Source organism: Panthera uncia, chromosome D1 (assembly GCF_023721935.1).
Source record: "Panthera uncia isolate 11264 chromosome D1, Puncia_PCG_1.0, whole genome shotgun sequence".
Classification (NCBI taxonomy): Eukaryota; Metazoa; Chordata; class Mammalia; order Carnivora; family Felidae; genus Panthera; species Panthera uncia.
In genome coordinates this window covers 9699376-9724645 of record NC_064808.1, presented here as the reverse complement: position 1 = coordinate 9724645, position 25270 = coordinate 9699376, and the positions used below count along the sequence as shown (strand labels likewise).

At 40.5% G+C, this 25270-nt stretch overlaps 1 protein-coding gene across 2 annotated transcripts; it reads left to right on the top strand.

Moving 5' to 3' along the window:
• The first annotated feature begins 701 nt into the window (after positions 1-701).
• On the top strand, positions 702-20313 carry MS4A5 (membrane spanning 4-domains A5). Of its 2 annotated transcripts, XM_049645750.1 has the most exons (5): positions 735-1021; positions 5000-5128; positions 7819-7875; positions 9066-9218; positions 20168-20313. In XM_049645750.1, the coding sequence occupies exons 1-5, from the start codon at positions 869-871 to the stop codon at positions 20267-20269; spliced, it is 594 nt and encodes a 197-aa protein (XP_049501707.1). In that variant the 5' UTR covers positions 735-868; the 3' UTR covers positions 20270-20313. The 2 variants fall into 2 exon arrangements, with proteins under 2 accessions (XP_049501714.1, XP_049501707.1); XM_049645757.1 differs by lacking the exon at positions 7819-7875 and having other exon boundaries at positions 702-1021.
• The last annotated feature ends 4957 nt before the right edge of the window (positions 20314-25270 follow it).

Below are 25270 nucleotides of genomic sequence, written 5' to 3'. Positions count from 1 at the left end.
AGTACAGATCTTCCCATGAAGAGACGGAGTCTGTTTTCTTATCCTTAAATATAGGCCATCTCTGCAGTTTGCTTAGGTCAATGAGAGATTAGCACACATGATTCTGCAAAAGTTTAGAAAACATTGTGAGTTAGAGAAGAACCAAGAGTCTGTCAACTGCCAGCTATGTGACTGAGGTCACACTAAATCATCTAGCTTTGGCCACCCCACCAATCGACCACAGATGCAGAGAAAACCTGGCTGGTAAGAGCTGAGCTTGACCAGACCAGTAGGAACACCCACATGACCCATGGAATTGTAAGCAAAATCAAATGGTGATTGTTCCACACCATTCAGTGTTGAAGGGGTTTGTTCACAGATAAAGCTAATAAAATCCGGTGGCAAAAACAAAGTGACAACCTAAACAGCCACTATATACTTCAAGAGGTGGATTATTGATTAATTCTAAGGGCCTGAGAGCTCTTGTCCCCTACCTCCTGAAGACAGAGAACTAGAATGAATGTTCCTAATACTCATTTATTTGGGAAGGAAAATGTCCTCACAGATCATCTAGCCCAGCCTGATCAATGTGAATATATGGAATCTGAAACTAAGAGAGAGCACATGACTTGTCCAAGGTCATGGTGAGGTTCTGACTGCACTACAACTACTGGGCAGGTCCTCTGACCCCCCGTCCTGGAAATTTTACTCACTAACCTCGAGATCTCGGCCAGTCCTGATATTCTATGACTCTATGACGCTGTGGTTCTATAATTCCAAGACAAAGCACAACAATGCCAGCGCTCCAGACAGCCTTGGAACAGAAGAACATGGTCTAGACTGAAGTAACAAGAACATTTTTTCATTTTAAAATATCAACTACACCATCATGGATTCAAACTCTGCACACAGTCCTGTGTTTCTTGTATTTCCTCCGGAGATCACTGTTTCCAAGCTTCAGTCACCAGAGTTTATAGCCACAACCTATGAATCTAGCGGCCCTTTTCCAAAATCACTTACCACAAAAATGAAAACCTTAGGGGTAAGTAAGATCTGCCCTAATGTATACTCTACATTAGGGACTGAATGTTTGTGTTTCCCAAAATTCATAGTTGTGTTAGGGACTGAATGTTTGTGTTTCCCAAAATTCATAGTTGAAACCGTAATTCCAATGTAATGGTGTTTGGAGGTGGGATCTTTTCGGGGTAATTAGTTCATGAGGGGTAAACTCTCATGAGTGGGATTAATGCCTTTATAAGAAGAGGTCAGGGAGGTAAGTAGCTCTCTTTCCACCATGTGAACTTACAAAAGACAAGTTTCCAGCCTGTAACCCAGAGAGGGTCTACATCAGAACCCAACCTTGTGGCACCCTGCTATCAAACTTTCAGCCTCCAGAATCATGAGAAATAGATTTCTGTTGTTTATAAGCCATCCAGTCTATGAACCATGGGCTTAATCAGCCACCTCATCAGGGTATTATAGATTCTATTACTTTGTTCAGAAGCCTAAACTAAGATGGGGGTTGGGGGGGAGAAGAAAGAGAAAAAAATATTTGGTGGTGCAATGTTTCAAGGTAGGAGCTAATTCCAACTTTTATTTCCACTCAAATCAGGAAGTGTCACATTTCTATACCAACTATGTACAAATTTCTATGGAGAGGAAAAGAATCCTCTGGGCTCTTGAAGGTCACAATTAAAGTAAAAATCTCCAAAATGACCAACTAGGAGTTTTTTCCTAGTCAAGTTCAGAGAAAAGGAAGAGAAAATCAAGTAGAAGTCAATAGATCAGGTTCTATATCCTGGGTTACTGAGTTGTACGGTTTTATATTTTCCCAATCAGAACTCAGAATTCATTTTGATAACATGATATGGTATTTTTATATGCGGGGCTTTTGCAGAAAATCCCCTTAATACTGTAAATGCTCATCTCTCCACCCACCTATCCATTTCTTGAATATTAATTATTTTTTATTTACCAATCCTCCTTTTAGACAATGTGATTCAGTATGTTTGAGGCTGTGACACGGCCTGTATCTCATAACATATTTGTCTTTTCAATCCCAAGCCTTCAAGGATGGAAAATAGGAAAAATTTTTTATTTTTTTTTCAGAAAAAAAAAACAAAGTAGAGAAAGAGGGCCCACTGACATGCAGGAAAGGGCCAACAGTCTAAACTGCTTTAACATCTATTTAAATATAATGGTACTCAAACTTCCACTAAACAGTTCATATTACTTTAACAAATATGGATTGAACTATGTGCAAAAAATTATGTTAGACACTATAGGGGGTTACAGAAATAAACACAACCCACTTTCTCTCATTGAGAAGAATAAATACATAATTTAGAAATAATAAAGTGACAATATTAAAAACCACATTTCAATGTAGCATCTTATAGGAGCCATATATGGTGGTGGGGGGGAGGGGGTTGGAATCCAGAGAAGGAACAGTTACTTCTACCTAAAAGCAATGAGACTGGGGCTCCTGGGTGCCTCAGTCGGTTAGGCGTCTGACTTTGGCTCGGGTCATGATCTTGTGGTTTGTGGATTCGAGCCCCGCGTCGGGCTCTGTGCTGACAGCTTGGAGCCTGCTTCGGATTCTGTGTCTTCCTCTCTCTCTGCCCCTCACCCGCTTGTGCTCTGTCTCTCTCTGTCTCTCAAAAATGAATAAATGTAAAAAAAAAAAAAAAAAAAAGGTTAAAAGCAATGAGACAACATCATAGCAAATTTGGCATTTAATCTGAACCCTGAAGGAGTGATGGAATTTTCTTAAAGTTTTTTTTTTAATGTTTATTTATCTGAGAGAGACAGAGCATGAGTGGGAGAGGGGCAGAGAGAGAGGGAGACACAGAATCCAAAGCAGGTTCCAGGCCCTGGCCCATCAACACAGAGCCCCACGCAGGACTCGAACCACGAACTCTGAGATCATGACCTGAGCTGGAATTGGATGCTTAACCGACTGAGCCACCTAGGTGCCCCAGAAGTGATGGAATTTTAATAAGTAGAAATGAAGGGAAAGGAAGAAGGCAGAATTTTCTAGATAGAGAAAGCACTGTGAACAAAGAGCTCATGGTGGCGTAGTTTGGGAATGGCAAAGAAGAGCTGGGAGAGAGCAAATTAGACTTGAAAGATTTAAGGGGATTGACTAAAAGACAAAAAAGAAATAAGAAAAATCAGGATGGATAAATAAACTGCGGTACATCCCCACAAGGGAATGTGACTTGATGGTCAAAATAAATAAGTCATCAAGCCATGAAGAGACATATGGAGAACCTAACATATGCATTGCTAAGTGAAAGAAGCCAGCCTGCGAAGACAACAAACTACATGATTCCAAGTATGTGACAGTCCGGAAAAGCCAAAGTACGGAGACAAAAAGATCAGTGGTTGCCAGGGGATGAAGGGAAGAGGTAGGGTTGACCATGTGGAGGGCAGGATGTTTAGGGAAGGAAAACTATTGTGCACAATACTATAATGGTGGATACAAGCCATTGCACATTCGTCAAAAGCTGCAGAACGTACAACACCTAGAGTGAAGCCTAATGTAAACTATGGACTTTGATTGACAGTGATGTGTCAGTGTTGGTTCATCAATGACAACAAATGTACCAGTATGGGATGTTGGTAGTGGGGGAAGGCAACAGGAAATACATGAGAACTCTGTACTTTTCATGCAATTTTGCTGTGAACCTAAAACCGCTTTTAAAAGTAAAGCCTCTTAATTTAAATAAAATGGTAAGTACGGTAAATTTTGTTATGTATATTTTACCAAAACTATTTGAAATGTGAAAAATCACCTTTAGGAACTAACTGGGAGAGAAAAGGAAACAACCAGGAAGGTAATTTGTGGAGACCTAATTGCCAAGAATCCTATATCCCACCCCTACTTGATTTTACAATATAGACAAGTAGCTTCCAATCTGTGAAACCAACAAATTACCTAAGGAGCTTTATAAAATATATACCTCAGGTCCCTGGGCCTTGTTCCGGAACCACTGAACAGCGATTTTGAGGGTGGTGGTGGTGGTTGAAATCTGTAATTTTTAAACACTTCTCTGAATTGGATGACCACCAGATTGGGCAGCTTTGTTTCAAACAATGTTGGGCAGCTTTGTTTCAAACGGATTGGTTCTGTCTTGCTATCCTACTTCAGCACTGACACAACACTGGAATAGAGAAAAAGGAAGCTGGTGCGGAAAAGCCAGGCAGGAAACAATTTTAATAGTTTAGAGGACTGGGCGGTGGCTATTGCGTTGAACTTACTCAAAGGAACCTGGACTTGAGGAAAATGATCTCATTCACAACTCACCTACTTAAAGGTCATAGTTACCATGGGAGTGAATGAGATTACTCAGACCGAGAAGACAGACGGAGAATAAGAGGGCAGAGAAAACAGACTCACACGCGGTACACCTTCCATTCTTTATGTCACGCTCACCAATCTTCCCTAGCAGTTGTTAAACCCTGGCTTTATTTGTATTCATTATTTGCTTTATTTTTAATTTTTGGAGGAATCTCCATACTTTTTTCCATGGTAATACATCCCCACCAACAGGGCAGCCCATCCTCACCAGCATTTGCTCTCTTGTCTTTTTGATGATAGCCATTTTAACAGATGTGAAGTACTATTTCCTTGTGGTTTGGATGTGCATTTCCCGGATGCTTGGAGTTTGACATGGACTTCTCAGCCTCACCTGGAGATTCTACTCACTAAGTATAGGATATAGGATACAGGGCCTGAGAGTTTTCATCTCTAATTCCCAGCAGGTCCTAATGTTGCCAGTCCATGGACTACATTTTCCAGAACACTGATTTAGATCACTTTACTTATTACAAAGTATCAGATAAAGGGATCAAGAAAACACCTGGGAGTATCATAAAAGGGCTTCTGCTATCCTTTCCTTATTTATAAGGAAGGTAATTGCCAAATCCTTTTAACCAAAAGAGGATCATGCACATTTTTGAAAAGGGAACCCACCGTTTTGCTTTCTCCTTATCATGACTTTTCCTCTATTTACAGGCTATCCAGATCCTGTTTGGACTGCTGAACTTTTCCTTTGGAGTTGTTTTCCTTTTTACCCTTGAAAACCCATACCCAAGGTTCCCCTTTATATTTATTTCAGGATATCCATTCTGGAGCTCTGTTTTGGTGAGTATAGGCAATGGAGTTAAATTTGAGGCCACGCCAACGGGAATACTAGGGAATTCTTTTTTTTTTTTTAATTTTTTTTTTCAATGTTTTTTATTTATTTTTGGGACAGAGAGAGACAGCATGAATGGGGGAGGGGCAGAGAGAGAGGGAGACACAGAATCGGAAACAGGCTCCAGGCTCCGAGCCATCAGCCCAGAGCCTGACGCGGGGCTCGAACTCACGGACCGCGAGATCGTGACCTGGCTGAAGTCGGACGCTTAACCGACTGCGCCACCCAGGCGCCCCAGTAGGGAATTCTTAATTACAAAATGAGCTGCATTCAGTTGCATGATATGCTTTGAAAAGTTAAAATAAAAATCAACTTTGTTGAAATTTTTTCCCCATTAATTCATCAGAATTGCTGATGTTCCATCACTGGGCCTTGAAGTTCCTTTGGGAACATTTCCTTGGATCTTGACATTATTTGTCCATTAATTCATTCAAAATAAGTTGCCATCTTTATAAGCCAGACACATGGAGGAAGGCAATGAGGGTCCAGAGGTTAATAATACATGGACCCTCACTATGAAAGACGGTATGAAGTTTCCTCAAAAAATAAAAAATATAACTACTATATGATCCAGAAATTCCACTTCTGGAAATATATCCAAAGGAAATGAAAACCCTATGTTAAAGATGTATCTGCACCTCCATGTCCGTAGCAGCATTATTCAAAACAGCCAAGATATGGAAAGAACTTAAGTGTCAATCAACAGATGAATGGATAAAGAAGTGTATATACATACTTGTGTGTGTGTGTGCGTGTGTGTGTGTGTGTGTGTGTGTGTGTATTACTCAGCCATAAATAACCAAGAAAATCCTAACACTTGCAATAACATGGTTAGACTTTGAGGGCATTATGTTAACGTGAAATGAGTTAGACAGGGAAAGACAAATACTGTACAATCTCACTTATATTTAGAATTTTAAAAACCTCACAGAACTAGAGCTCAGATTTAAGGTTTCCAGGGGCAGAGAGTGAGAAGAGAAGGGATGGAGGGAGGTGTTCAAAAGGCACAAACTTCAGTTATGAGATAAATAAGCATAACTTCAGTTATAAGACAAATGTATGACAGGATGACTACAGTTAACACTGCTGTATGATACATATGGAATTTTTTAAGAGAGTCAATTCTAAGAGCTCTCATCACAAAGAAAAATATTATTTTTCCTCTTTTTCTTTCAATTTTTTTGGGGGGGTGTATCTATATGAGATAACTGATGTCAAGTAAACTCATTATAATCATTTCACACTATGTTTAAGTCATATCATTATGCTGTACGTCCTAAACAGCACTGCATGCCAACTATATCTCAATTAATCTGGGGGGGGGGTGGGTAATAAACAAACAAAAAGAGTAATACATGGGCACTTCCTTCAAAGGGCTCTCAATTTACCAAGAAAGCAAACATGTAAACAGGTCATTTCAAGGTACTGGGATTAATGATACCACAGAGGGGGTAGAAAGTGCTTACAGAAGTCGAGATGAAAGTAAAGTAGGGAATTCTTAATCAGAATTTTTTAGAAAAGTCAAGAAACTTTTTAGAAAAAAGTTTTAGAACTTTTTAGAAAAGTAAAGAAACAGAGGTATCTTTGAGCTGCACAGAGACATTTAATCACATTTCATAACATTCAATAAACATTATTTTGGGACCTAGTATAGTGCCAGAGAATAGTGTGTGGGAATTCATAGAAAAAGCAGTTCTCGGTCTCGAGGTCTCTCAGGTGGAGAGTAGGATAATTACCATACGGTGTGATGAGTGAGAACAGACAGGCAAGCTGCCTCTAGAGGAAGGGCACCCACAAAAAGGAGGGGAGACTTCCCAGGGATACTTCCAGTCTGATGGGAGTTTTAAAGGGCCAGTGGTTAAGCAGGAGGAGGGCACACACAGAGGAAGGGAGTGGGGAATGGCTGGGGGTAAGGGGTAGGGATATCTTGCTGCCAAGGGAGAAGGGACACTTTCTATTCTGAGAACTGTAAGAGTTCAGCACAGAGAGTGAGGGTAAGAGGTGAGGCTGAAGCAATACCAGGCGGTGGGACCAGAAACTTAAAAATGGGTGTGCTGTAATTCCATCTGGAGCTTCTGTCAGGTAATGATGCTACTACTATGTATGACTCACCTCCATGAAAATCCTGGGGATTTTTTTCAGAATGCCCAGCCTATTAGCTGGGAGAACACACTGGATCGCACATGGGCATGAAGGATGTTTCTTTTTATTTTTTTAATATGAAATTTATTGTCAAATTGGTTTCCATACAACACCCAGTGCTCATCCCAACAGGTGCCCTCCCCAAGGAGGATGTTTCTTAAAAGGATCACAGAACCTGATCTTATTGGCTGTGAACTGATTTGACACCAATGTGTCGTGACATCAAAGCTGAGTCCACAACAGCTGTAAAAGGAAGATGGATGAGAAAACTAAAGCCCAGTGTTCAAATAGATAGTTAAGACTAAAGCTACTTTCTAGTTCAGTATTTTGTCCGCTACTCATTTGTAGATAGTCATCTGAGGCATCTTGCTCACTGCTTTGAGGATCATAGGAATTAGGAAGGCATGTACAAGAAACACGGAGAGGTCTGTTCTCTGAGACCTCTTTAGCATCAGCTAAACAAGCCCATCACTAAGATATTTATTCTTTTTAATAGTTCATTAATTCTGGAGCCTTCCTAGTTGCACTGGAAAGAAAACCCACAGGAAGCCTGGTGAGTTAGATTTCTCCTTTCCTAAAAAATGTGTAACATTGAAATAATTAAGTCTAGCCTTGAAAATGAATTTGGAAAATCTTTAAACCACTACAATTCCACAAACTGTCAAGTACTGATACCAATTGATGGCATTTGGCTTTTTTTTGTCCATAGAATCATAAAACACTAATGCCAGAAGAGTTTTCTTTTCTTTTTTTTTTTTTAAATTTTTAGTGTTTATTTTTGGGAGAGAGAGAGAGTGCAAGTGGGGGAAGGGCAGAGAGAGAAGGGAGACACAGAATCTGAAACAGGCTCCAGGCTCTGAGCTGTCAGCACAGAGCCGACGTGGGGCTCGAACCCACGAACTGTGAGGTCATGACCTGAGCCTAAGTTGGACGCTTAACTGAGCGCCCCTAGTGCCAGGAGAGTTTTCTAGGTAATCCAGTTTCTTATTTATGAAAACACTGAAACATAGAATAAATCCCCAAGTTCCTAAGCCAAAAGGTAAAATGGGTCTCAGCATTTCAGTGACACACTCAGTCATTCTTTTTGTAAGTATTTGCGGTCCCATCTCCTGCCAGACATTTCAACAGGCACGAGTTTATTAGCTCACATGACAGGCATACCGTGAAGACAATCTAATTAAACCTTATAAGCAAAAGTTCAAAATAAATAATATAGTGTTAATGAGTGCGAGATTTTAACTTACAGATAAATTATAAGCAGAATATTTTTACTTTTCTCAAAGAATCAAAAATGTGAGATATTAATTAAGAAGCCAAGAAAGTAATTCCAGCCCAGGGTGTCCCCTGCAGGTTTGAAGTTTGGGGAAGAACTAAAAATTGCAAAGAAATACAATGTTTAGTTAGAGTCATGAAACAAAAATGTAAGTAGGTCATGACTTTTACCAGGGCATCAAAATGCAATGCAAGGTGACAACGCCTAAGTCCCTTTTTGTCCAGTGTGCACTCCTTCCCCAAGTAAATGGGAGTTAACTCGGGTACAGATCATGGAGGACAGAAGGATTTTTCAGAGCTCCCTGGATCCCATTATTCTGTGGCTGAGAGCCCGAAGCCCGAAGGGATGAAGTGTCTCACAGATGATCACACAGCTGCCTAGTGGCATTGCAATGCTGTGACTAAAACCCTCTCCCGGTCTTCCCACTGCTGCTCTGCCTACAGCCTGCGTGTTATGTTCATCTCTTTCAGGTGAAGACAACCCAAGCAATGAATTCTCTTAGTGCCTTGGCAGCAACAGCCGGAATTATTCTCATCGCACTTGGTCTCGTTCTAGATCAAAACTACTTTTGTGGCCATGAAGACACAAATGGTCGGTGCTGGGCCATTAATACCCTATTCATTGTAAGTATGCCACATTTTTACAGTAAGGGATAATGGGGGTAATCGTAAAGATTTATTAGCACCCGATCAGCAAAATCTAAATAACACTGTAGACATATGTATTGTCTTTTATTTACGAACATTTACAGAAATAATAGGATCTTCTAGGTTATACCAGCATTGTGGAATAGAAAAATAAACGCATTACGACCCCCACCTTTAGGATTTCACAGATGAGTAGAGAAGGCAAAACGTGTACCAATGAGTAATATAAAAGACCGAGTGTTACAAGAGGAAAACTACAGGTAGAGCAGTTCGGTAGTAATTCATAGCCCTAGATGTACATTAGAATCACGAGGGGAATGTTTTTATGGTTTTGGTTTTGGCTTTAATATTTAGTCTGGACTTCTGACAAAACATGGCATACACTGAAAACAGGGATTTACTTCTAATCTTTCCAAAACACCACTAATATTAAATGTAAGGTAAAAGATGTAAATCTACAGAAAAAACAGTCAACAAGACCCATCAAAATGTGCAGAGAAAGCTGGAAAGTAATCACCTGAGGAAAAGGGAGTCCTTACAGAAGTAAAATATGGTGGGGCACTTGGGTGGCTCACTAGGTTAAGTGTCTGCCTTCGGCTCAGGTCATGATCTCACAGCTCATGAGTTCGAGCCCCATGTCGGGCTCTGTGCTGACAGCTTAGAGCCTGGAGCCTGTTTCAGATTTGGGTCCCTCTCTCTCTGCCCCTCCCCTGCTCATGCTCTGATTCTCTCTCTCTGAAAAATGAAATTAAACAATTTTTTGTAAAAGTAAAATATTGGGGTGCCTGGGTGGCTCAGTTGGTTGAGTGGCTCAGGTCATGATCTCCTGGTTTATGGGTTCGAGCCCCGCGTTGGGCTCTGTGCTGACAGCTCAGAGCCTGAAGCCTGCTTCAGATTCCGTGTCTCCCTCTTTCTCTGCCCCTCCCGCAATCATGCTCTGTCTCTCTCAATAATATAATAAATAAATGTTAAAAAAAAGTAAAAAAAAAAAAAAAAGTAAAATATGGACATTGCAAGAGCAGACATCCTTCCTCATCTTTTTCCTGTGCTTAGAATGAAAGCATGCATGGGGCACCTGGGTGGCTCAGTCGGTTAAGCATTCGACTTTGGCTCAGGTCATGATCTCACGGTCTGTGAGTTCAAACCCCACATCGGGCTTTGTGCCGACAGCTTGGAGCTCGGAGACTGCTTCAGATTCTGTGTCTCCCTCTCTCTCTGCCCCTCCCCTGTTCACGCCGTCTCTCTCTGTCTCAAAAATAAATAAACATTAAAAAAATCAAAAATATAAAAGAATGAAAGCATGCAGTTTTTCATCATTAGGTATGCTGTCGGCTGAGGGTTTTTTATATGGACTTGATCAGATTGAATAAGTTTTTTCTCTTCCCAGTTTGTTAAATGTATTTACCACGTGTGTTGAATTTAGTGAAATTCTTTTTCTAGATCTACTGAGACAATCATGAGGTCTTTGTCCTTTATTCTATTATTATGCTGCATTGCATTGATTGCCTTTTTGTCTTAAAGAAACCTTACATTCCTAGGATAAATCCCACTCAGTCATGGTATATAATCCTTTACAAATGTTATCAGATTCAGCTTTCTAGTACTTTTAAAGATTTTTGCATCTATATAAGGGATACTGGCCTATAGTCATCTTTTCTTGTGACGTCTTTATTTTTTGTGTCTGGTTAATACTGGCATTATAGAATGAGTTGGAAAATATTCCTTCCTCTTATACTTTTTGTTAAATTTTATGAAAATTGGTATCAAACTTTCTGTAAACGTTAGGAAGACTCACTGGTGAAGTCTCCTGGGTCTGGGTTTTTCTTTGTGGGATGTTTTTACAATCACTGTTATCCGTGTATTTAGGTTTTCTATTTCCTCTTGGATCAGTTTCAGGAGCTTGTCCCTTATTGTTGGCCTGAGTGAATGAAGAAACATGACAATACTGATTTTCAAAGAAGGTTGCCATGGTAATACTGTGTATGTAGGGTTGTCTACCAATAACCTAGCACCTTGAACTAGCACAGAGGAGATAAAGTAGCCAAGATGATAAGCCCATCGCCATCAATGGCATCTGTCATTTTGAAGGGGGAATAATTTTGTTCTGGTCTTCTTGAGCAGAGGAAGCAGTCTAGTTCCTAATTGTGAGGAGCACAGGGCCACCTGTGCATTAGCTGTCCTAATCTTTTAGACCATTTGCTTCCGTGAGGTTTCTAGATTATAGCTTGGTGTCTATAATAAGTGTGGTAGTGGTGGTGGTGGTGGAGGTTTCCATAAGATCTTATGAAAAAAGACTCAAGTGTACTCTTTCCCTGATGGTATTTCCAAAATAACCAATCCCCTGCCTAAGGTCACACAAAAACGATTAGCTGGCTGGCAAGGGAAAGTAGTCCATATCTGTTTGGGGGGGGGGGGGCAAGACAAATTTTATAATCAGTTATCAGAAAAGAAGTTATATAATTCACTGAGATATAACACAGAATCAATTTCTGAGGATTTAGTCAATGGTTACCAGGAAGTAAGAAGATATCAGGGACAGCAAAGGCCTTAGAAAATCTACCCCTGCCTGCAGATACAAGGAATCAGCAGCCTCCAACAGGTGGAATATATGAAGAAGAGTCTCTCCTACAGCCAATTTCCTACACATAGACAAGACTGGAAAAGGTTTCTTACAGGTTTTTACTAAGCGATCCAAGATAATTGGTCCTAGAGAGGATACTGGTCAAAAAGACATTTTACTCATTAGCCCTGGTGGCTGAATAAGAAGACAGAATTTTAAATCTATAATTATTCCTTCCCTAAGATTTATTCTTTTTTTTTAGTGTTTATTTTTGAAAGAGAGACACACAAGAGTGAGAATGAGGAGGGGCAGAGAGAGGGAGACACAGAATCTGCAGCGGGCTCCAGGCTCTTACCTGTCAGCACAGAGCCTGACGTAGGGCTTGAACTCACAAGCCGTGAGATCATGACCTGAGCTGAAGTTGGACGCTTAACCAACTGAGCCATCCAGGCGCTCCCCCACCCTATGATTTATTCTTATAGATACACAAAAACATAGATAAAAGGCAGATGGGCAAACAGGATGGTTAGTGGCAAAGCTTTGGCAGACTGTCTTTTTCCCCCCCCCACCAAGTAAAAAGTAAACAGGAACAAATGTGAAGGGCTAATGAAAAAGTCCTGGGAGACCTGATTTCTAGGACAAATCAACACTATTCAATAAAAAGTGCTAGACTCCCCTCGTCAACAGGGATGTGCAAACCCTGCACAGGGTTGCTCAAACAGATTCAGTGGAATAGTCACTAAATGAGTCAAAGGACCAGGACCAAAACGGTGAGGGGTCTGGCTAGACCTCTCTGGGGGTCTCTGTGACTGTCTGGCACCTTCAAAGACCACCAGGAAAATCAAAGGCAGTTAAAAGCTGAATGTATTAAATCTGCTAATCACAGGAGAGCATAGGGTCTCAGGTGCAATAAGGGGAACCAGAAAAGAGCATTTATAGGCTTTCATCAGCTGGAGTAGTCACAAGGTAATTTTAGGGGAGAGGAACAGTAGTCTGGAAAGGATCCGGTCAGAGTTGCAAACTAGAATAGTTGCAAGGATAGTCAGTGGTCTAATTTTTGGAAAACATTAATTCACATGGAATCACCATTAAGACATTTCTCTGTGGTCTTACCTTGAACATAAGGCTCTGAGAAGCCTTATGTTAAAACCTTGAACTTAGATATTTGGTCTTGCATCTATACCATGCTTTGGTGTACCTCAATTTGCTGAGTCAAAGTACAGTTACTTTTCAAATCATGGTTTCTTTCCATGATCAATTCTTAATAATCTTAACTAAAACTAAAGACCATGAAAATTACCAAAAGGAAAAAGTAGAAGCCACTGGACTAACAGTTAACTTCTCAAAAGCAACAATAAAAGCCAGAGACTGAACGATATCTTCAGTGTTTTGAAACAAACAAAAAAATACCAACCAAGAGCCTGTCATTCATGGCCCATTAAAACATCTTACAAGAATGAAGTGAAATGAAGTCTCTTCAGAGACGCAAAATTCAAGCTTGTCTCCTGCAGAGCAGCATTAAAGGAATAATAATGAACTCCAAGTACAAAGAAAATGATAGCACAATGAGACACAAGAAGGAAGGAAGAACAAAGAATGTGATAAACACATGGACAAATACGAGTGAAGGCTGCTTGTGTAATACAGCAATAATAAGATACACTGAGATTAAAAATAAAGTATTTAAAATACCAGTCAGGGGGCGCCTGGGTGGCTCAGTGGGTTAAGCGGCTGACTTCAGCTCAGGTCATGATCTCGTGGTCCATGAGTTCGAGCCCCACGTCGGGCTCTGTGCTGACACCTCAGAGCCCGGAGCCTGTTTCGAATTCTGTGTCTCCCTCTCTCTCCGACCCTCCCCCGTTCATGCTCTGTCTCTCTCTGTCTTAAATATAAATAAACGTTAAAAAAAATTAAACAAAATTAAAAATAGAATAATAATAAAATACCAGTCAGAATTAACATGTAAATAGAGAAGGGAGCAAATCGTGTTTTTGCTATTTGAGTTTGCTAGAGGCCTGAGTTTTTCCTGAGAAGAGGGTGAAGGTTTGAAGAACTTTAGACTTTGATATGTTTTAAAACTTAATGGTATCATCAAAAGTAAAAAACTAGCTCACAGATATATTTTGTCTACTATTCCAACAACAACAGAATACACATTTTTGTAACACACACAAAAAAAATGATTATATATTGGTAAATATGACAATTTCAGATTAATACCAAAGGTTGAAGTCATAATGTATGTCCTATGCAATAAAACCATAAACAATGATTTAAAATAATTTCAAAAGCCCCTACGTGGTTGGATATGAAGAAGTGTGCTTCAAAGGAATTATCGGATCAGAGAAAAAATTAAAATATAAATCCAAACATGTTCTGAAATGAAAGCTCAAAACCTGGAGGGCAGAAGGTAGAACAATACTTTAAGGCAATTCATAGCTTAGAAATGTAGATACTATAAATTATGAAACTTTGAAAAACAATGGTCCAAACATTAATCTCAGGGATTAAAGGAGAGAAAAGTTAGCCCAAAGAAAGAAGAATAAATTAATATATAATGACAAGAATGGAAATTAGTAAAAAAGAAATCATGCATACATTAGAAAGGAGTAAAACAACCAATGACTGGTTTACAGAAAACACTTATAAAATATACAAATCCTTGGGGCACCTGGGTGGCTCAGTCAGTTAAGCGTCCGACTTCAGCTCGGGTCCTGATCTCACGGTTTGTGGGTTTGAGCCCCGCATCAGGCTCTGGGCTGACAGCTCAGAGCCTGCTTCGGATTCTTTGTCTCCCTCTCTCTCTCTGTCCCTCCCCTACTCATGCTCTGTCTCTGTCTCTCAAAAATACATAAACATTAAAAAGAATTTTTAAATATACAAATCTTTTTTTATGGTTATGACAGAGTAATTTATATCAGAGCATCCCTCTAGTGAAAACCACTTTAATTAAAAGCTTATTAGAATTTCAAAACATTTCCAGCTGTTTGAATATACATGAAAGATACCACAGCCGCCAGGATTTGAAGTGCAAGGATCGTGTAAGAATTGTACACATTGAAGTAAACCCAAAATGCTCCATCGCATTCCTCCACAAGTTATTTTTTGACTCCTAACGTGTAGGATGCAAAGCTCAGAAGCCAAGTTGATAGGAAGCTAAGAGGCTAAAAGGCCAAGAATAGATTTCAGCAGTCATGCAGTGCTGGGGACAGACACACAAACTGTTCAGAGTCCACCAACAGCAGTGGTGGAGTCTAGTAAACACCCCGAAATTTCACTTCTGAAGAAAGACTACACCCTAGAACCAAGGACGAAAGAAACAGATCAGCCATCCCACAAAACTGAAATCCATCCTTGGAATTATTCTGATCAAGGTAACCTTCCCCTAATCTGTCTGATGGAAGAAAATTACATCATCTCCAGAGGAAGACAACATAATTTAGAATTTCTACCATTTTTTGCATATTACGTTTAAGTGTAAACAAACAAACAAACAAACAAACACCAGACAGAACCACTCATGCCAGAAGATAGGACATCCCATTCAAAGGAATAAAGGTAAACTTCCAACTGACTTCTCACTTGGAGGCCTGATAGAGGCCGCAGGACAGCGGAATGACATTTTTAAAGTGCCAAAATAAATAACGCGTGGAATTCTATGTCCAGTGAAAATGTTCTTTAAAAGTAAAGTTGAAATAGAGATATCAAACCAACACAAACTGAAAACAATTGGCATTGGCAAATTAGCCCTGAAGAATATTCAATCAGTAATCAAAAACCTCCCAAAAGAGAAAAATCCAGGACCAGATGGCTTCGCTGGCAAATTCTACCAAACATTTAAAGAAGAATTAATACCAATCCTTCTTAAACTCTTCTAAAAGGTGGAAGCATCCAAATTCATTTTATAAGCCCAGGAATACCCACACCAAAACAAGACAAGTACACCACAAGAAAATTGCAAGCCAATATCCCTGATGAATATAGATGTAAAAATCCTCGACACATTATTAGCAAACTGGATTCAAAAGTATATTAAAAGTCGCATACACTATTATCAAGTGGTGTTTATTCCAGGGATACCAGGTTCAACATATACAAATCAGTCAATGTGATATACCACAATAACATAATGAAGAATGAAAATCATACGACCATCTCAATAGATGAAGAAAAAGAATTTGACAAAACTTAACATGCAAAATTTAAACATAATTTAAATTCTCAACACACTGAGATAAAGAAACCTATCTCAACATAATAAAGGCCATATATGACAAGCCCACAGGAACAAGACAAGGATGCCTACTCTTAACACTTCTATTCAACAAAGTACAAGAAATCCTAGCCAGAGCAATTGGGGGAAGAAAGGGGAAAAAATGAAGAAAAAAAAAAAGAAGAGGGGAGGGGACGGGAGGGAAGGGAAGGGAAGGGAAGGGAAGGGAAGAGAAGAGAAGAGAAGAGAAGAGAAGAGAAGAGAAGAGGAGAAGAGAAAGCACCCAAACCAGAAAGGAAGAAGTAAAAATGTCTCTGCTTGCAGATGACATATTATACACAGAAAACCCTAAAGATTCCACCAAAAAAACTATCAGAACTAATAAAATGAATTCAATAAGATTGCAGGATCCAAATACCAATATATAAAAATAAGTTGCATTTCTACATGCTAATAAAGATCTATGAGAAAGAAATTAAGAAATCACATCTGCAATTGCATCAAAAAAGATAAAGTACCTAGGAATAAATTTAATCAAGGAGGTGAAGGAACTTGAAGACATTGATGAAAGAAACAGAAGGCACAAATAAATGGGAAGATATCCCGTGTTCATAGATCAGAAGGGTTAATATTGTTAAAATGCCAGTACTACCCAGAGCAATCTGCAGATTCAATCAATCCCCATCAAACTACCGATGGCATTTTTCTCAGAAATAAAAAATAATCCTAAAATTTGCATGGAACCACGAAAGACCCAAAGAGCAGAGCAGCAATCTTGAGAAAGAAAAACAAAGCTGAAGGCATCACATTTCTTGATTTCAAATGTACTATGAAGCTATGGTTCTCAAAAACAGTAAGGTATACAAACAGACGCACAGGTCAATGGAATGAATACAGAGTCATAAATAAACGTATGCATGTATGACCAATTAATTTACAACAAAGGAGGGGCGCCTGGGTGGCTCAGTCAGTTAAGTGTTCGACTTTGGCTCAGGTCACGATCTCACAGTTCCTTGGTTCAAGTCCTGCGTCAGGCTCTGTGCTGACAACTCAGAGCCTGGAGCCTGCTTCGGATTCTGTGTCTCCCACTCTCTCTCTCTCTCTCTCCCTCTCTCTCTGCCCCTCCCCCACTCATTTTCTCTCACTCTCTCTCTCTCTCTCTCTCTCAAGAATGAATAAATGTTAAAAAAAATTTAAAAACATTCACAACAAAGGAGCCAAGAATATATGACGGGGAAAGGACAGTCTCTCCAATAAATGGTTATCAGGAAAATTAAAAGGCCACACACAAAGAAATGTAACTAGACCACTATCTTACACCATACATAAAAATCAATTCAAAATAGATAAAATCTATCTATTTTGAATGAATAGAAAAATCATTCAAAATAAAGACCTGAATGTAAGACCTAAAATCATAAAACTCCTAGAAGAAAACACAGGTAGTAAACTCTCTGATATCAGTCTCGGCAATGATGGTTTGGATTTGATACCTGAGGCAAAAGCAGCAAAAGCAAAATAAACAAGAGGGGCTACATCAAACTAAAAAGCTTCTGCAAAGCAAAGGAAACCATCAATAAAACGCAAATGCAACCTACGGAATAGGAGAAAATATTTACAAGTCACATATCTAATAAGGGGCTGACATACAAAATATATAAAGAGCTTGTACAACAGCAAAAAAAATTAAAAAGTGGGCAGGGGATCTGAATAGACATTTTTCTAAAGAAGACATACAGATGGCTAACGAGTACATGAAAAGACACACTATATCGTGAGTCATCAGGGAAATGCAAATCAAAACCACAATGAAATATCACCTCACATCTGTTAAAAGGCTATTATCAAAAAGACAAGAAATAACAAGAGTCAGTGAGGCTGTGGAGAAAAGGCATCCCTTGTGCACTGGCAGTGGGAATGGACGTCGGTGCAGCCACCATGGAAAACAATACGGAGGGTCCTCAAAAAAAATTCAAAATAAAACTACTATATAATCCGGCAACTACACTTCTGAGTATGTATACGAAGGAAGAGAAAACACTAACTCAAAAAGATATGAGCCACCTTCATATTCTTTGCAGCGTTATTTACAATAGCCAAGACATGGAAACAAGCTAGACGTCCGTGAACAGATGCATATGTGGTTCACTTACAATGGGATATTATTCAGTGATGAGAAAGAAGGAAAGCCACCTGTCTGTAACAACACGAATGGACTCTGAAGACATTATGCTAAGTGAAATCTCCATCCGACTAGATGGAGGGAAACAAGTACTGTATGATATCTCTTACATGTGGAATCTTACAGAGCCAATTTCATGAGAACAGAGAGTGGAATGGTGGTTACCAGGGGCTGCGGGGTGGAGAATTCGGACAGATGCTCGTCAAAGAGTACAAACTTCCAGCTAGAAGATGAATAAGCTCCGGAGGTCTAATGCACGGCAATGTCAATATTACTAACAATACTGTATTATATACTTTAGTGTTGCAAAGAGATTAGATCTTAAATATTCTCACCACCAAAAAACCCCCAAATTGATAATTAGGTGACATGATGGAAGTAATTAGCTAACCAATGTGGTGGTGACCATGCTGCACCATACAAGTGTATCAAATCAACATATTGTATACCTTAAACTTACACAGGCTTATATACCAATTATAACTTAATTAAAAAAAAAAGTAAGTGAAAAGGCAAGGCACAGAATGGGAGTTAATCTCCTCAATACATCTATCTGACTGAAGACCCATATCCAGAAAGTATTAAGCACTCCTGAAAATCAATAATAAAAAGACAAAAAAAAAAAAAAAGTAGCACTTGAACAAGCTCTTCACAAAGAAAGACATGCCAATGGCCAGTAAGCACGTAAAAATTTGTTCAACATTATCAGTTATGAGAAGAACGCAAATTCAAATCTCAATGTTTGTATGCACACCAGAATGACTTTAATTACAAGGACTGGCAAAACCAAATGTTGGCAGGAATGTGAAGCAAATGGAATTCTTGTACATTTTTGGTGGGAATGTAAAATGGCTCAACCACATTGGAAAAGTATCTGGCAGTTTTTATGAAAATTAATCAGGGCTAGTTTATGTCTCCACAATATATATAAGAATATTCACAGAAAATCTATTCTAATAGTAAAAACTAGAAACAATTCAAATGTCTATCAACAACAGAGTGGCTAAAGAAACGGACTATTCAAACAGCAGGATATTACTTAAGAAACAAAACAGAGGGGCGCCTGGGTGGCTCAGTCGGTTAAGCCTCCGAGTACAGCTCAGGTCATGATCTCCTGGCTCGTGGATTCGAGCCCCGCGTCGGGCTCTGTGCTGACAGCTCGGAGCCTGGAGCCTGCTTCGGATTCTGTGTCTCCCTCTCTCTCTGCTCCTGCCCCGCTCACGCACAGACACACTCTCTCTCTAATATAAATAAACATTAATAAATAAAATAAAAACCATGTGACTCTAAAATAAACAGTTTGTCAACCTATACTCACACCACGTAGACACGGTTGCAGAACAGAATGTGAACCCTATGATCTTCACAAACTTTCACTGGCAGAACACTGCGTGTCCAGCCTCTGGGCTCCCAACAAAGTGTATATACTGTTCATGCTCTTTGGTGCCAAGATACAAAGCATTTTAAGGGTCTCTGGCAGTTATAAAAAGAACGGAAGATGGTACTATTAGCCTATGCTTCGATCTGTATGTCTTTTTCGACATGTTCCTCTTTTTTCTGGGCCCTGTAGGGTTTTCCCCTCTCTTCTTTCTTTCCTTTTCTATTTTTGCTTCTATTTTTTTTTCCTATTTCTTAATCTTTCTCCTTCAAAAGACTACTTTTTTGATATCATTTTTTATATTGGTATATATTTATGAAATGGAGGCTTTCCTGCCTATAATACAGAAAATGTATTGTTTTGTATGACTTTCTCGAAGAAAATAATAGGCTGTCCTGCGCGGTGTTAAAATGCCTGTATATTCTTATGATCATGCACTAATTTACTTCGTAGGCACGGGATGCACTTGAGACACGTGGGAGAGCTTTTCCCACCTGGGCATTTCTACCTCACTGTCATCAGAAAAATCATTATTGTGCTAATACCATGATTCTCCTTTTTTTTCCTTCTTCTTCTTTTTCTTCCGTTGCAGGGAATTTTGATTATGTTGATGGCCTTCAGCGTTATTGAATTATTCATCTCTCTGTCGTTCTCAATTCTGAAGAGATGCTTTTATTGTTGCAACTGTGACTAATGGTGCTGAAGCATACTGTGGGAATAAAGATGTGTTACAATCTTTAGGTGAGTTCCTCCTCACCTCCTAAAGAGGTGAGTTCCGTGTGGGAGAAAAAGCCAGCGGGAACATAGAACCTTAAGGCTGGCAACTGTCTGAAGCAAAAGGGGAGTGACTTCAGAGGGTGGGCTCTGGGAACATTCTGGCTAATAAAACACATCCTTGCCAGGTCCTCCTCTCCCTCAATCACATGGTCACCTTGCTGTCGCCTCCTGTTATTCATGCATCCACTGAGCAACACAGCATCGCCATCGTACAAATTGAGAAATGAGCCAAAGCCCACGGTGTGGGGTGAGTGGGTCCGTGACGTCTCCCGCCGATCTCTCCAAGAGACTCTACCTTAACGGCTCCTTCTCCATGGTTGTATGGAAAAATGAGGTGGTCTGGAAGAATGGCTCGACCCACACATTTTACAATGATACTGCAAGATCATTAATGTTAGCCACTCATAATAACCAGAATAGTTAACAATGAAGGTATATATCGGTAAAAGCCACTAGAGCGGTCCGGGCACTGTGCTAACTATTTTAAGTGTGTTACTCATTGAACCTCACAAAAAGTCTAAGAGGTGAATGTTATTGTTATATTCATTTCATGGGCCAGGGAGCTGAAGTCAAGAGAGGGTAAGTAAAGTGCCCCCGGTGACAAAGCCCACAATGTCAGAGCCATGACAGCAACAGGCGGCCTGGCTCCAGAGTCCAGGGTTTTGATCCCTACACCCACGTACCAACGTCCCTTAAACTCTTGGTCTCAGAACCCCTTTACACTCAAAACAATTATTCAAGACCCATCACACATAATACAAGTAACATTTTATTAACACAACATTTTATTAACATGACATTTTTTCCAAAAGAAAAAAGAAAATTAGTGTGGAGAGTGGTGCTGTTACATAGTTTTACAAATCCTCTTTTTTTTTTTTTTTAGGTTACTTAACATTATTTTATTTTTATTTTTTAAAGGTATAGTTTATATACCAAAAAAATGCACACGTTTCATGTATGCGTATTCCCTGATGCCATCCCCATACCCAAGGTACTCAGCATATCCATCACCTCTAAAAATGTTCCTGTGCTCTTTTGAGGGTTTTTTTGTTTGTTTTTTGGCAAGAACACTTAATGTGAGGTCTATTCCCTTCACATATTTTAAAGTGTACAATTCTGTATTAGTAACTAAGTACTCTGTTGCACAGATCTCTAGAACTTACTCATCTTGAATAACAAAAACTTTATACCCATTGAGAATCAAATGCCCATTTAACTTTACTGCACATTCAAATCACCCGAGCAACTTTTATAAACGCCCCCCCCCTTAATGCACCACCCCACCCCATGGCAATCAAATAAGAATGTGGTGAGAGCTGGGCATCAATAATTTGTAAAGATTTCCAGGTGGTTCCAGTGCAGAGCTTCTCTCTAGCTTAATGGAAGGCAACTGGATTCTGGTAACTGCTTTCGCAGCCCGTCTGATGTGATGGCTCATGTTCTGTGGCCTGTGGAGAGACCGCTCTAAACTTGTGGAAAGGGGAACTAAGGTCTCAGTATTATTATGAAAGCGATCTTGAGGTCACAGACCCCCTGAAAGAGCCTCAAGGACGCCGGGAGATTCCCAGGCTGCATGCAGAGACGGCCGCCTTACGCTGCATTTCCTTCCGCTGACACCATCCGCCAAGTACTGGGCATCTTCCCGCTGTCTTTCCACCTGCCAGGACAGCCCTCTGAGGGAGCTCTGTGGAGCCTGCCCCTTAGGCATGAGAACCGAAGCTCAAAGCGGTTGAGTTTTCTGAGACTACAAAAGGGAGTAGGATTTAGAACCAGGATTTGAATCAAGACGCCAGACTCCAAATCTCATCATCCTATGCTGCTTTGGGCGCAGAAAACGTTTAGCATATGCAAAGAAATACACTATCAGGTTTTCGTTTCTGCCATAAGCTGGAAGGAGAAAGGCCTATGCGTACATGTGTGACGGTAGGAGACGGGGGAGCAAGATTCTGATGAAAAATAGTCATTTTATTTACTTAAAATATCTATTTCCAGTGGAGTCATGTTCTGATGAAAACTACGTGGCAGCCGAGTAAGGCTGAGATGTGTGGATATATGAGATCTATTTATGGGTGGGAACACCATCGCCTAACGGTAAGGGCTTTTAAGTCAGATCCAGGTCTCAGTGTTAGTTTTGCCATTTAAAGCTTAAGGACTTGAACAAGTTACTTAACCTTTGTGAGCTTTGAATTCCTAGACTAAAATGCAACAGTAATACCTACCTAATGGGGTTGCCGTGAGCTTTAAATGAAATGTGAACTAATTTAACCAGAGCCTAGAACTTAAAAATCGCGTCGTAAATGGCAGGGTTTCTTTCAAATTTGTAATTGAGGGTTTCTTGCTTTCCCAACGTCACATTTCATCACTTATATGACTCGGGGCCAGTTTCCCTCATTTCCTGAATGTTCGTCTCCACAATCATAAAACGGAATCAATACTACAGGTGTTATACGGACAGTGCTTGGCATATAAGTAGGTGCTCAACTAGTAGTATTTGCCTGTTAAAAATATAAAGTAGTTCCTCGGATCAGAAGGAAGACCTCTCAAACTCCAAAGCTCTTACACACTTGAATTTACGTTTTCCTTTGGTATCAGTGATTTACAAACACAACAGTGACATTTTCCAAGTCATAACCAAGATCTATTTGCAGTAAGATCTTTAGTTTCGCCTCTCAGGAACCCTGCTTCTCCCTTACCAATTCTCTGAAACCGAAACCCTCCAACACCAGATAATTCGGGGTCCCCGATGCCTTGCTGAGCAGCGTCTTGTCTTGGGGAACACACCATAATATTACCTCCTGATACTGGAGAGAGCATTGTGATAATCATCTGGAGAGGGAGAGAAAGAACCAAAACAGAACCACAATCTCTCAACAATCAGAAAAACTGGCCCTGCTTTCAAGGGACGTGTAGTAAGGCTGACTGAGTAAGGCAAGGACAGATATCATTGTGCTGTAGAATGTAGTTTTCATAGGAGAGGCAAAATGTCCCAAGGATTAAAAAAAAAAAAAAAAGTAGGAGTGTTAGGAGGTGGGGGGATAAAAGGAAGGCAAACTGAACTAAATTAAAGTTTAGTTAATAAACTTGTGTGTAGACTTTAAGAGAGAGACCATCATCAGGAAGGAAGAAAGCCACTAGGTAATGACAGGAGGTTGCATTCAGAGGGGGAGAGATTTTAAATGGGTGGCAGACCCAATATCCTCAAACATGACAGAGAGAAAAAAATTACAGAGCAAGTGCTACCGACAAATCCAAACTGTGGTGGGGATGTCGACACACTCAAGCACTGAAAGGTCAATCAATCCAAACCAGCAAAGGTAAAGCCAAAATGTGTTTGTTTACGCAGAATCAAATTCAAGTTTATTCAAATTCAAGTTTATTTATTATAGAGCCGCCTAACTGATCTCACTGGCCACCGAGAACAGGGTAGCAAACCCTCTAAGCCAGACGTGGGCAGAACAGGGCCGACACGAGAAAAGGATGTGGAATTCAGGTTGTGCAAACCCAGTCCGAGCCTCACCGATGCCATACGTGAGCAAGCCCGGACCCTGTTTCCATGCTCACTGAAATGAAGGTGCACTCCACTGACCACCCACCGTCCTGGACTCCAGCCTCACGCCTCCCCAGCATCCACAACTCCGATGTCACGTTAATGACCAGCCCCGGCACCGACCGTTCAAGCACTTCAGCGGATCCTCAGACCCACAGCCAGAATCTGAGATGGATGGTGGAGCTGATGGTCCCACTTCCTTCTATGAAATTTATGGGAGGTGACTGCGTGCCTTTCACGTGCGGACACTGATGACAGCAAGTCCTCTATTCAAATGGTAGCCCGTTCCACTGACGACCTGCTTCAGTGGTGGGGAGGTGTCGTTTGTTTTTATGTTGCACCCAGACCAGCCACTCCAGAACGACTACCGCCCATTGCTTATGACCCTCCAGTCGGAACCATCTTAAAGAATAGAGAGTGAGAAGGAGAAATAGAGAAGAGAGGAGGGAGGGAGGAGGAGAGGGAGGAGAACAGAGAGAGGGACAGAGGGAGGGAGAGATGGAGGGAAGATAGGAATTAACTCAGATTTGGCAGGAGCGCTGCCTCCTTTCATCACTAGATGAAGGCAAACAATTGCTTAGTTACAGCCCTGACTCCCTAATAAGATAAAGCGATGCACAAGGAAACTAAAAAGCAATAAAAAAAAAAAAATCCAACAACATGAACATAGGGGTTGTATAGGTGGAGGCAAGGGGTACGAAACCTTTGGGCAAAAATTCCTTTCCCAAATGTTCACACTTTCCTGGCCACCGGCTTCTTCCATCCCTCACCTGATCTACCCCTAGCACAGCTCCAGGCCAGACTGAAGAGAGAGGCGACGCAAGAGAACCAGAAAGATGGTGGGAAAAGTGAGTCTGTAGGTAAAAGTCCTACTTGAGTTTGTATCCCCAAACACGCAACTCTCGCCTCAAGCTTCTGGGTCTGTGCTCTACAATACCAAAGTATATTTTTTAGGCCATTTCTAGTAAATCCCACACAGGACATACGTGGTCCCACGAGGACCCTAAGTGCGGGCAAACGTGGACAATAGTTGCAGAGGGATACCTGCAATACTCCCGAGCAACCGGGCTTACTGATTCCTGAATCTCTCTGCTTGGATGACTTCTCCCCACCCACTCACTCCTAAAAGTGAAGTAAAAAGGTAAAAGTCCTAGCAGCCCATCTGTAGAGAGTTTCTAGAGCCCTTCTTGCCCTTGGGGACCCACCGTCCACACCTGCTTACAGGGTGGGGGCTGCAAAGTTCTTCTAATTAGGGGAGCGTAAAGTACGCCAGGCAGTCCCCTGGGATCCTTTTCGAGAAGTGAAACCTCGTGGTAAGGCAGAAACTTTTTTGTATATCCTTTGGCTCTGGCATGTGTGCATTAAACCAAA

Bases quoted from the DNA above. Each gene is read 5' to 3' on its own strand.
- MS4A5 (XM_049645750.1), top strand. From the start codon at position 869: ATGGATTCAAACTCTGCACACAGTCCTGTGTTTCTTGTATTTCCTCCG. The intron at 7,876-9,065 runs GTGAGTTAGATT...CATCTCTTTCAG, and splicing joins GAAAACCCACAGGAAGCCTG to GTGAAGACAACCCAAGCAAT. The intron at 9,219-20,167 runs GTAAGTATGCCA...CTTCCGTTGCAG, and splicing joins CCATTAATACCCTATTCATT to GGAATTTTGATTATGTTGAT.